Source organism: Theobroma cacao, chromosome 1 (assembly GCF_053813885.1).
Source record: "Theobroma cacao isolate CCN51 chromosome 1, ASM5381388v1, whole genome shotgun sequence".
In the NCBI taxonomy this organism is placed as follows: Eukaryota; Viridiplantae; Streptophyta; class Magnoliopsida; order Malvales; family Malvaceae; genus Theobroma; species Theobroma cacao.
Window position 1 is genome coordinate 28563235 of NC_142639.1, and position 13135 is coordinate 28576369.

Consider the following 13135-nt stretch of genomic DNA (forward strand, 5'->3'; position numbering starts at 1 on the left):
CTCTGTATTTTAATCATTACATTACTTATATATCAAACGTTGCAATGTTATCTTCCCTGCAATCACATTGCTTGCAATCACATTACTTATAATCACATTACATTGTAAAGTACCAAACACTACCTAAATGCCGTAGCGACACAATTGAATAAAAATGGTGACAAGGGACATCCTTACCTTAAACCTCTTTTCATCCTAAATCGTCGTGTCGATACTTTGTTAACCAACACGGATATCTTGGCAGTGGAAATACACACCTTTATCCACTCTCTCCATCTCGCCCCAAACCCCATTTTACTCAAAATGAAATAAAAAAAACTCCAACTCACTGTATCATAAGCTTTTCTTTAGTCCACTTTAAAGAACACACCTCCCACTTGATCTTTTCTCATGATATCAACAACCTCGTTTGCAATGAGCGCACAATCCACCAATTGCCTTCCAAACATGAAAGCAAATTGTTGGTTCCCTATCACCTCCCCTATTACCTTCTTCATCCTATTGGCCAACACTGTAGTAATGATTTTGTAAATGTTGCCAACAAAGCTGATGGACCTACAATCCCTAATGCTCTCAAGGGAACTACATTTTGGAGCAAGTGTGATGAAAGTTGTGTTGATGCATCCCTCAATGAACCCTGTCTAGAAAAAGTTTTCAATAAAGCTCATTACCTTCCCTTTTATCACCTGCCATTACTTTTTGGAGAAATTCAAATTAAAGTCATATGGCCTGGGAGCCTTATTCCCGTCACATGACTCAATGGCCTCCCACACCTCCTTCTCTATCGTCGCTCTTTCCAACTCCTTTGCCTTTATTTTGTCAAGAACCTTAAACTCACCATTGAGTTCCCTCACATTTGTAACTTTCTCCTCCTTGTAAATCATTTCAAAATACTCAACTATTCTGTCTTTGATTTCTTGCGGTTCCTCACAAACCCTACCTTCTACTTTTAAACTTGAGATAAAATTATATCTCCTCTTACATAAAGCTATAGTGTGAAAAAACCTGGTGTTCCTATCCCCCTCAAGGTACCATTTTATTCTTGATTTTTGGTGCCATTCTCTTTCTGTAATCCTGTGCACTGTCCACAATTCTCCTCTTTTATTCGATATCACCTTCTTCCACCTATGATCCCTACCCCCTCCTTTAATCGCTTCTTCCTCTGCCTTCTAAATTTCACTTTCAATCTCACTTATTCTTCTCTATGACTCTCATAATTCCTTTTGTTGCCAATTCTTGATGGCCTGTTTGACTCCTAGTAGGCTCCCCTAAATACCTCTACAGCCACTCCCTATAACTTGCATCTTTTCCCATGCTTTCAAGAATATAGAGCTAAAGGACTTCTCCTCCAACCAATGGTTGAAGAATCTAAAAGGTTTAGGTCCCCACTCCATAATAACTTCCTTAAGAGGATTGGATTATGATCGAAAAGTGAAGCAGGTAGCCTTTTTTGAATAATCTCTCTAACTTTGTCAACCAACACCCTTGACATTAGAAACCTATTAAGTCTACTAAAAGCCTCATCTTCGCTAAAGTTTCTATAGGTGAATCTCCCACCTTGCATAGGTAAGTCCATAAGCGTCGTCTCTTCAACAAAATTTTTTATATGAGCCATTTCATTAAGATGTTCATTCCTACTAATTCGTTCTCCCAAGTTGAGTGTAACATTGAAATCTTCTCCTAGGCACTAAGGAACCCCTACCAAGTTCATTAACCTTTATAGCTCAACCTAAAGTTCTCGTCTTTCATTTCCTAAATTTGGAGCATATATGTTCTCGAACCCACATTTGAGATTCAATTTCTTAATGCATTCCACAAGCAGAATAAAATGGCGGGATTCAAAATAGTACTCAAGATTAAAGAAGTCAGCTTTCCAAACACTCAAGAGTCCTCCTGAAGTTCCTAGTGACTGGACGAACTTGATCATACATTGTTCACTACCCCATATTGCTCTAATCACACCAACTTCTAACTTTTCTAATTTTGTTTCCTGAATGAGCAACATATCAGGTCTTTCTTTTCCAACTAATTGCCTAACCACTCTTTTCTTTTCTCTACTACCCAAGCCCCTAATATTCCAAGTAATAAGCTTTATTAAAAAAGAAATAGCAACAAACACAAAGAAAAGAGCAACTAACCAGCCCAAATTAAGGGTCAGCCATTATCACTGTCTCTCCTTCACCTCTGTCCAAGTTTTCCATCACTACTATGCTTTGCAAAACTGTTTCCTTGTCCTCTTGAAAGGTCAAACCCAAATTCCTGCTCATTTCCCAGATTTCCTCAACCTCACTCTAAAAAGTCGGATGGCGATGTCTGTAGTTTAAGTCCTTCATTGGGCTTGTGTCATGGACGTCCTACTCCATATCTGTGACTCCCTCTTCCTCATCTAGCATATCCCTTATCCCACTTCTTCTATCTTTCATCTTGCTGTACTTTGAAGAGGTAGTTCTGACTTTCTTGGTTAATTTAATTTTCTTTACTCTATCTTTCCATTTTTGTGAGCTCCCTTGACTATTTTCTTGCTCTAGTGAGTATTTTCTATTACTACTTCTTCCTCTACAACTCCTTCTCAAGTTGTTGGCCGACCATTCCTCTCGATTTGTCTCAAAACCCTTGACTTCTTCCCCATATGCCATTTATTCTCTAATCTCCTCACCCTTCATCCTGTTTATTTCATTTATCCCTAATCTGCTCTCTTCCTTTCCCGTGACATGTTCCCTTTCCTCTTGGTCCTTCTGTGACCTTCCCTTTTTTTCTTTTTTGATTCCAACCCATCTTTCCCCTATCGATTCACTATCTTGTTGTATTTCTACTTTGCCATCCACTGTCATGGGGACACATCTTGGAGGGGTTCCTTCATCTTGAATTGTGAATTTGTTTTTTTCAATCATGGAATCTGCTATTTGTGTTATTACTGGGCTTCTAAAACCTTTTGGTGGCTGTGGGCTTTCTATAAGTTCATAATTTACACATGGGCTTCTCTCACTAAAATGCTCCCCTAGTCGATGCAAAATAGGCCCTAGAACTTCAAAAACTCCTAGTTTATTGGCCCAATCAATTTCAACATTGACAACTGCCTTTTCTTTTTCTTGTGGACCCTTTCTTTGGTTTGAAAAGTGAACTTCCTTTTGCTTTTGGCTATCTATTTGTCTTTCAATGACCAGTTCGCTTATCTCTCCATTTTCTTTTAACTTGTAGAGTTTGACATTTCCCTAACCAGGACTTCTTTCTCTGTCCACTTCCTACTATGTTTCCACTTTTCTGCTCTAGTGTTATTTTACTTGTAATTTTTCCTTCACCAACCTTTTCTATTTCCAAATTTTTTTCCCTCTCTGTCCACTTGCAGGTTTTTTTCTTGTTTCTGCTATCCTTGCACCCCGTTCTTTTCGTACAACTATTACAATGGTAAACTTTCTAGGCTATTGCTTCTGTCACATCCTAAGTTTTTCTTTAATTTGAACTCAGCTGACATAACCGTACCTCCATCTCTCTTTCCTAGGCTGCTCGTTGCTTTGGTTTGTACCTTTCCTTGCTGTACCACCTCTGTGTTAGTTCCATCATGCCTTTTGCCGTGTTGCACTTTTCCATGGGCTGGCTCGCTTCCCTCTTGCATAATCTCCTTGCCTTTTAAGTACTCAACTAGGTCATCCACACCTTCTCCACCCACGATGCTTACTCAGATGGTGTACAGCTTCCCTCTTGCTTCAATAGTCGCATGGTTGGGGATTAAAAGCCTGCTTTTCACTAACACCAATACAAAAGCTTGGTTTAGTCTTTCTTTCTTGTATGTGCTTCTATCAACTCCCTTGAACACTCCCTAACACTCTGCAACCGCCTTTAAGGTGTTAAAGTGCTACAGTTGAAATGGTACCTCTTCAAGTCTTAACCACACACATATGTCTCTTTCATTGTCAACTTTGTCTGCTGGTGTGAGGACTTCAAACAACCTTTCAAAAACTTCCTAGTAGTTCTCTATAAGTGTGGTCATCATATCGTAGTCTTCAAAGGTTACCAAGGTTGATAGTCCATCTAGCACCCTAACTTGTGTGGAGATACCTTCTTTCAAAGCTTTGACTGGATGATCTCAAAACTAACCTTTTGGCGTAATCTACCGATTGCACTACTTTTTGTCCATAACATTTCTTCATCCTAGATAGTTGTGTTGATCGTAATCTTCCTACTTCCTTGTTGAGCTTGTTGCCTTTGATTGTTAGGGGCGTTAATTGGCTTCGGATCCAAAGCCACGTTATCTTGTGCACTCACCACCCCACGACTATCTCCCTTCTTCACACGATGCATTTCACCCCAATACCCCTAGTTTTGCCCAAAACAACATCCTTATATGTCTTTTTGTAAAACCCGACCCTATAAACACATATCATGACATACATGCATTGAGTAGCATGTTATTATGCTAGGAAAGCCCTTAAGAATAGACGAAACCCGGTATTATACCTAACGGTACACTTGAGTTGATTTAACCCCGAACTAGTTCAAATAGGAATCATAGGATGAAATTTAATATTTTACAGTCAATGAATGATTAAAAATGATTGTTCGGAGTTCAAGGGTTCATTTAGGGAAAAATTAAAAATTTTGATGTTTAAGGGCAAAATCATCGTTTTACCACCAAAGATAATAATTTGATCATGAAGTAAAATTTTTGACCAAGATTAACTATTTGTAGTATAAATTAATGATAGAAAGTGAAAAATTTTAATTCCGGTAATTTTCGAAACATAAGGGTAAAACGGTAATTTTATCGTCCTGGGGTAAAACTATGAGACCTTGTCAAGCTCAATTAAAAGACGGTATTGTACCGAGTGGTACAACTAAGTTAAATCGAGCCTTGAACTAGTTCAAATAGAAATTCTAAGAGGAATTTGAAAATTCTACAACCCACAGAATGACTTAGAATAGTGATTCGGAGTTCAAGATCCAATTTGGAGTCCATCAGGAAAATTGACCGATTAGGGACAAAATGGTCATTTTACCATTTGATGATAAAATGGAGATTTTTAGCCAAGATTTGATCACATTTGACCAAGAATTATATGAAATATAATTATGATTATTGGAGTATAAAATGATGTTTAGTAGTGAAAAATTGTGATTCTCGGTATTTTTGGAGCACAAGGGCAAAATGGTAATTTTTCCACTAGAAGACAAAACGAGAATTTTTATAAAACGATTTTTGCCCCATTTGGTTAATATTGATCAATATTAATGTTATTTGAGGTTGAAAAGTAGAAATAATATGATTCCAGTACATTTCAAAGTATAGAGGTAAAATCGTAATTTTACCGCCTCGAGGGTAAATTGGTAAATTTTTCACCCCAGAACTTGTCAAGATCAAGGGATTTTAATTGTGGTAGGATTGGATAAATACCAGAATATTTGTGGTGAAAAATTAAGAAGAAAAAGTCAAAAAGTTAAAAAAATTGGGCCAATAAGCATGTGACATGTGGCATGCTTGATTATTTTATTATTTTCTATAGAAATCAGCCCATTAAATCCCTAATTCTCTCACCATATTCGGCCTAGGCAACCAGCAACAAGAACAAAGGAAGAACAAAGGGAAAAACAAGAAAACCTAGGTAGAAATTCAAAGAAAAAGTGAAACAATCAAGGAAACAAGCTAGGTAAGTTAGAATTTCTTTAATTCTCCTTGATACCTAGCTTACCCATGCTTTTGTTCTTGATTTCCATGGTTGAATATTGAGTTATCATGATGAATTCAATTCTAAAAAAAATGGGTATGGAAGAGGAATTGTTGTTGGAATAATTTGATTTTAGACTATGTTAGTGTTTAAGGATAGTTAAGCATGGTTATGAACAAAAACACAAAAGAAATATTCAATTTCTCTAGGGTTCCTTATTGGTCGAACCATGAGGGCTAAATATCAATGGGGGATTGTTTTTATTTCAAGGAAAATGGCTTGGCAAATGATGAATTAAGGTGAAACGGTTATGTAGGAAAAACATTTCGGTGCTAGTGCACCAAATGACCGAATTTTTCTATAAGGAACTGTGAGGGTTCTAACGCTGAATTTGGCTTTATTTAAATGGTATGTGGTAAATTAAGGTAATAGAGGAGAAATGAATTAATTTGGAGGTGATTTGGACACAATCGCCAATTAATCGGGTGATCGATCGAATTTAATCGATACCGCGATTAAGCGGTAATCGGACGTATTTTTGCATTTACATATCAAGCATTAGTAATTTAAATTAGTTTATATCAATTTAGGGAGAATATGGTAAATTCCTCGACTTTGTTATTTGTCAAGGTAGTGAGACGTCCGAAAAAGGCAAAAGAATTGCGCTTGAGGACTACTAGTCCGAGTGCACCTGAAATCCAGATTTTCGACACCTGTGAATGGACTGCCTTCAAAACTTGTTTTGGAAAATATAATGAAATTACCACCCATTGGAATGAATTACCAAGCTTTTCATGAAAACAAGTGCCTTCGGAACAAGCTTTTGAAAAATGGTTTTATGTTGTAATATGTGATTGACATGGATTCATGCACTATTGTATTATGGTGATATATATATGTGTGTTGTGCATGATGAATGATATTGTGTATAATGACTGTAACCATGTGTGTGCATGATGTGAGAAATGCACATGCCGGTGATGATGGTGACGTGAGAGATAGATGATGATAGTGCCCGTGTGCACGATGTTGGGGGATGTACACGATGGCACTGATTGTGCACGATGTGGGGGATGCACATGATGGTGTCGGCTATGTGCACGATGTGGGGGGATGTACATGAGCCGGGAGTGATTATGATGATATTGATGTTTGTCTATGTAATTATGCATATCTAGATTTATGACATGAAAGCTCATGAATGTGATATATGGTTGACATATATGTGAAATTTGACACATTGTACTTTCAGAATTTTCATGAGTTTTATGTTGATTTTGTTAGTTTAGCAGGATGGCTTTTTGTTGAGTGAGGGAAAATGTTTCTCTTGTTGCTTTATTTTCGCTGCAGTGAAAGTCATGCTCGCTGCAGTGAGAAACTCTCGGGTTTAAGGACCTTTCACTATAACTGGTTCTCGCTGCAGTGAAAAACTTTCTATTTTGTCTCCTATCTTGTCCAATTGCTGCCCTATTTTTCACTTCTTTGCTACGATATCTGAGCATGGACTTCTAACATTTAGGACAAAATGAGTTAAGTTTAAAATGAGGGGTTTTTAATATGAATGGAACTAAATTGCATTGTTTTGAAACAAGTACATCATGATTTTAATTTCTCCCTTGTTGTTGTTGCTTGTTCCCTTCCTTGTTCACTCACTGGGTTTATACTCACCATTTTCAAATTCATATTTTCAGATCACGAGGCAGTCGGTAACTAGGACGAGGTGTCTTTGTAGACCTGTGTCCATCTTTTGGTAGGTGTCTCGACATTCGGTAGCTGTATATTCATCTGAGTCACTCCGCTGGAAGTCGAGTGTTATTTTGTTTTGTATAGACGAACTTAATGTAAATTTTTAGAATACATGTTGTAGACATTGTATGTAAATTTTTAAGGAGTAATGCCAGTATGAGTTGGCAATGTATATCACTATTTTGATTCAAAGTTATGAAATATGACTTAGTGATATTAGATGGAATTATAAGTAAGATAAATAATAGGCTTGCTTGGGTTTAGTGGATTACGTCCATTGGACCCTTGCGTCGGTCATGGCCTGGAATTTGGGTCGTGACAATGTTGGTATCAGAGCCCTAGGTTTGTTTAGGTCCTAGAACTTCCTTTTGTTGGTCCAGCAGAGAGTCGAGTCTTTATGCGAGAACTTCAATTGTAAAGTGTGAACCGCGGCACATTTTACAACCAAATGACCGCATAGATTTCCTATCTTAGAAACCACATTTTGCCTTAAGTATGATTATAATATGTGTTTAATATCAGGTGTTTGCTCTTGTCTATGTAAGAATGCTGCCTAAGACACAAGCCGCCTCAAGACAAATGAGGGAGCAAGATGCTCCTATTGAGATGGCAAATAGGCCACGGGCATCCACCCAGAGAGGCCGAGGTAGACGTGGCAGGGCCACTAGGCTAGTAAGGTCGGATACGCCTGTGAGTAGGTAAAATGAGGGACAGTCCTCAGGTGATGTAGATAGACACCCAGCTGGGGGTATTACTATTGAGGATTTAGCTGCAGGCCTAAAGGGAGTTAACCGGGTTGTAGAGATGATGGCGACCCGTATGGAGGATATACAGAGGGTAGTAGAGGGGAGACCTACAGTACAAGAATCTTCTAGCTCCCAAAGACAGGCCGATCGCCAATATCGTGAGGTTGAGAGGGGTCATTTAGAGATTTCTCTTCCCGATTTCCTAAAGCTTAAGCCTCCATCATTTTCAGGGTCTGATGCATTAGAGAAACCCCAGGTTTTCTTGGATAAGATGGAGAAGCTATGTAAAGCTTTGGGATGCTCCAATGTTCGGTCAGTTGAATTAGCCGCTTTCCGATTAGAGGATGTGGTGCAGGAGTGGTATAGCTCTTTGTGTAGAGGTAGACCGACGGATGCAGCGCCATTGGCTTGGAGTGAGTTTAGTGCAGCCTTCTTGGATCAGTTCCTACCACTCAGTGTACGTAATGCTAGAGCTCGGGAGTTTGAGACTTTGGTACAAACTTCGAGTATGACGGTGTCGGAGTATGACATCAAGTTCACACAGTTGTCTTGGTATGTTCCCTACCTCGTTTCTACTAAGGAGATGAAGATTCAGAGGTTTGTGGATGGGTTAATAGAGCCACTGTTTAGGGCTGTGGCATCTCGAGATTTCACTACCTATTCCGCAGCAGTAGATTGTGCTCAACGCATTGAGATGAGGACCAGTGAGAGTAGGGCTACAAAGGATAGAGCAAAGAGGGCCAAGACAGAGGGTTATCAAGGCCATAGAGATTTCAGTAGTGGTGGTTTGTCTTCTAGCCGTCAGGGTCCACAGAGAGATTCACGATTATCCCAGCAGAGGAGTGACCTGCCTAGTGCTAGTGTTGGGACGGGACAAAGAACTTTCAATGCTAGGAGGCAACAAGATTCGAGACAAAGTAGTCAAGTTATCCACCCTTGTAATATTTATGGGAGGAGACATAGTGGACGATGCTTACGTACTGCGGCCGTTTGTTATGGGTGTGGCCAACCCGGGCACATTAGGAGGAATTGTCCGATGGCTTATCAATCACAAGATTCGGCACGTGGTTCCACCCAGCTAGCTTTGTCTGCTCCTTCAATTGCTGCCTCATCTGGCCGGGAGACTAGTGGATCAAGAGGTAGAGGTGCTGGTACTTCCTCTCAAGGTAGGCCATCTGGGTCCGGACATCAGAGTTTTGTTAGTAGAGGCCAGGCAAGGGTGTTTGCTTTAACACAGCAGGAGGCCTAGACATCCAATGCCGTGGTCTCAAGTATTCTTTCAGTTTGTGATATGAATGCTCGAGTCTTATTTGATTCTGGTGCTACCCATTCTTTTATCTCTCCATGTTTTGCATCTCGATTGGGTAGAGATCGTGTTAGGAGAGAGGAAGAATTAGTGGTGTCTACTCCTTTAAAGGAGATATTTGTGACCGAATGGGAATATGAGTCCTATGTAGTACGAGTCAAGGACAAGGACACTTTGGTGAATTTGGTGATGTTAGACACCTTAGACTTTGATGTGATCTTGGGGATGAATTGGTTATCACCCTGTCATGCTAGTGTGGACTGTTATCATAAATTGGTTAGATTTGATTTCCCTGGTGAACCATCATTTAGTATTCAGGGGGATAGGAGTAATGCTCCAACCAATTTGATATCGGTCATTTCTGTCAGAAGATTATTACGACAAGGTTGTATAGGTTACTTGGCCGTGGTAAGAGATACTAAGGCGAAGGTTGGAAATGTAAGTCAAGTGTCGAATATGAAGGAGTTCATGGATGTATTTCCTGAGGAGCTACTAGGTTTACTTCCCGAGCGGGAGATTGAATTTTGCATAGATTTAATTCCCGACACTAGACCTATATCCATACCCCCATATAGAATGGCACCAGAAGAGCTTAAAGAGCTTAAGGATCAAATAGATAATTTGTTGGATAAAGGCTTCATCCATCCTAGTGTATGCCCATAAGGAGCACCGGTGTTATTTGTAAAGAGGAAAGATGGGTCACTTAGGCTGTGCATTGATTATCGACAGCTTAATAAAGTGACGGTGAAGAATAAGTATCCTCTCCCAAGGATAGATGATTTATTTGATCAACTACAAAGAGCACAATGTTTCTCTAAGATAGATTTGCGATCTGGGTACCATCAGTTGAGAATCCGAAATGAAGATATACCCAAGACCGCATTTCGAACAAGATATGGGCACTATGAGTTCTTGGTGATGTCATTTGGGCTCACAAATGCTCCTACAGCCTTTATGGATTTGATAAACAGAGTGTTCAAGCCTTATTTGGATAAGTTCGTGGTGGTGTTTATTGATGACATCTTGATATATTCGAAGAGTCGAGAGGAGCATGAGCAGCATCTTAAGATAGTGCTTCAAATTTTGAGAGAACATCAATTGTATGCCAAGTTCTCCAAGTGTGAGTTTTGGCTCGAAAGTTTTACATTCTTGGGGCATGTGGTATCTAAGGATGGGATACAAGTTGATTCAAAGAAAATTGAAGCAGTGGAAAATGGCCAAGGCCAACATCAGTTACGGAGATTAGAAGTTTTGTGGGTTTGGCTGGCTATTATCGTCGCTTTGTGAAGGACTTCTCCAAAATAGTCGCCCCTCTGACTAAGCTGACACGTAAGGATACAAAATTTGAGTGGTCTGATGCTTGTGAGAATAGCTTTGAGAAGCTTAAGGCATGTCTCACCACAGCTCCAGTGTTAAGCCTACCGCAAGGCACGTGGGGTTATACGGTGTTTTGTGATGCATCAGGGGTTGGTTTAGGATGTGTATTAATGCAACATGGGAAGGTGATTGCGTATGCATCTAGGCAACTTAAAAGGCATGAGCAGAATTACCCCATACACGATTTGGAAATGGCAGCAATCGTGTTTCCTTGAAAATTTGGAGACATTATTTGTATGGTGAGACTTGCGAGATATACACGAACCACAAAAGTCTGAAGTATATATTTTAGCAAAGGGATCTTAACTTGCTGCAACGTAGATGGATGGAGTTGCTAAAGGATTATGATTGTACTATTCTTTACCATCCCGGTAAGGCCAATGTAGTGGCGGATGCCTTGAGTTGAAAATCAATGGGAAGCTTGGCACATATTTCTACTGATAGGAGATCATTGGTTAGAGAGATCCATAGCTTGGGAGACATAGGTGTGCATTTGGAAGTTACGGAGACAGATACATTGCTAGCACATTTTAGAGTGAGGCCTATCTTAATGGATCGAATCAAAGAAGCACAAAGTAAAGATGAGTTTGTGGCTAAGGCCTTAGAGGATTCTCAGGGAAGGAAAGGAAAAATGTTTACCAAAGGCACAGATGGAGTGTTGAGGTATGGAACCAGACTTTATGTGCCTGATGGTGACGGGTTGAGGAGAAAAATATTGGAGGAAGCTCACATGGCAGCTTATGTGGTACATCCAGGGGCTACAAAGATGTATCAAGATTTGAAAGAGGTGTGTTGGTGGGAAGGACTTAAGAGAGATGTAGCTGAGTTTGTCTCCAAGTGCCTAGTTTGTCAGCAGGTTAAGGCTGAGCATCAAAAGCCTGCAGGGCTACTACAACCATTACCAGTACCCGAGTGGAAATGGGAACATATTGCTATGGACTTTGTAACGGGTTTGCCTCGAACCAGTGGGGGATATAATTCAATTTGGATAGTAGTAGACCAGTTAACAAAGTCAGCTCATTTTCTTTCGGTTAAGACTACTTACGGGGCTGCCCAATATGCTCAAGTTTATGTGGATAAGATAGTACGACTGTATGGTATTCCCATTTATATAGTATTTGACAGAGGAGCTTAGTTTACTAGTAGGTTTTGGGGAAAATTGCAGGAAGCATTGGGCACTAAGTTGGATTTCAGCATAGCTTTCCACCCTCAGACTGATGGACAGTCTGAATGGACCATACAGACATTGGAGGATATGTTGAGAGCTTGTGTGATAGACCTTGGTGTCAGATGGGATCACTATCTACCCTTAGTGGAGTTTGCCTACAACAATAGTTTCCAAACTAGCATCCAAATGGCACCATTTGAGGCATTATATGGACGGAGATGTAGGTCACCCATTGGATGGCTAGAGGTGGGAGAAAGGAAACTTTTGGGGCCTGAATTGGTGCAGGATGCAACCGAGAAAATACGCATGATCCGTCAGAGGATGTTAACAGCACAAAGTAGACAGAAATCATGTGCTGATAATCGACGGAGAGACTTGGAGTTCCAAGTAGGAGATCATGTATTTTTGAAAGTTTCGCCAACTAAAGGGGTAATGAGGTTTGGCAAGAAAGGGCAGTTAAGTCCTCGGTATATAGGGCCATTCGAGATCTTAGAAAGGGTTGGAGCGGTGGCTTATCATTTGGCATTACCACTAGACCTTTCAAATATTCATCTCGTGTTTCATGTGTCCATGCTTAGGAAGTACAACCCGGATCCATCACATGTAATACGGTATGAAACCATTCAGTTGCAAGATGATCTAACCTATGAGGAACAACCGGTAGCTATCCTTGATAGGCAAGTTAAAAAGCTTCGTTCAAAGGATGTAGCCTCAATGAAAGTGTTGTGGCTGAATCACACTAGTGAGGAGGTAACGTGGGAAGCTGAGGATAAGATGCAGACAAAGCATCCACACCTCTTCAATATGTAAAGGTAAGCTACTCTACATTGAATTTAAATTCGAGGATCGAATTTTTATTAGTGGGGGAGAATGTGAGACCTGTCAAGCTCGATTAAAAGACGGTATTGTACCGAGTGGTACAACTAAGTTAAATCGAGCCTTGAACTAGTTCAAATAGAAATTCTAAGAGAAATTTGAAAATTCTAAAACCCATAGAATGGCTTAGAACAGTGATTCAGAGTTCAAGGTCCAGTTTGGAGTCCATCAAGAAATTGACTGATTAGGGACAACACGGTCATTTTACCATTTGATGATAAAATGGAGATTTTTAGCCAAGATTTGATCACATTTG

General features: G+C 39.8%; 2 protein-coding genes across 2 annotated transcripts in view; both read right to left on the reverse strand.

Moving 5' to 3' along the window:
• Window positions 1-347: 347 nt before the first annotated feature.
• Window positions 348-884, reverse strand: LOC108661395 (uncharacterized). The gene is made up of 2 exons (XM_018117855.2): window positions 697-884; window positions 348-582 (listed from the first exon to the last, which is right to left on the reverse strand). The coding sequence occupies exons 1-2, from the start codon at window positions 882-884 to the stop codon at window positions 348-350; spliced, it is 423 nt and encodes a 140-aa protein (XP_017973344.2).
• An 845-nt stretch (window positions 885-1729) lies between these two features.
• LOC18612964 (KDEL-tailed cysteine endopeptidase CEP1) overlaps window positions 1730-13135 on the reverse strand; it is a 47045-nt gene continuing 35639 nt past the window's right edge. The window contains exons 4-5 of the mRNA XM_088808723.1: window positions 2183-2259; window positions 1730-2069 (exon numbers count right to left, since the gene is read on the reverse strand). Coding sequence (XP_088664849.1) covers window positions 1730-2069; window positions 2183-2259 — 417 coding nt within the window. The remainder of the gene's footprint in view (window positions 2070-2182; window positions 2260-13135) is intronic.

Coding starts and splice junctions, on each gene's coding strand:
- LOC108661395 (XM_018117855.2), bottom strand. CDS start 884: ATGATTTACAAGGAGGAGAAAGTTACAAATGTGAGGGAACTCAATGGT. Junction 583..696: donor AATTTGAATTTCTCCAAAAA/GTAATGGCAGGT, acceptor TCCAAAATGTAG/TTCCCTTGAGAGCATTAGGG.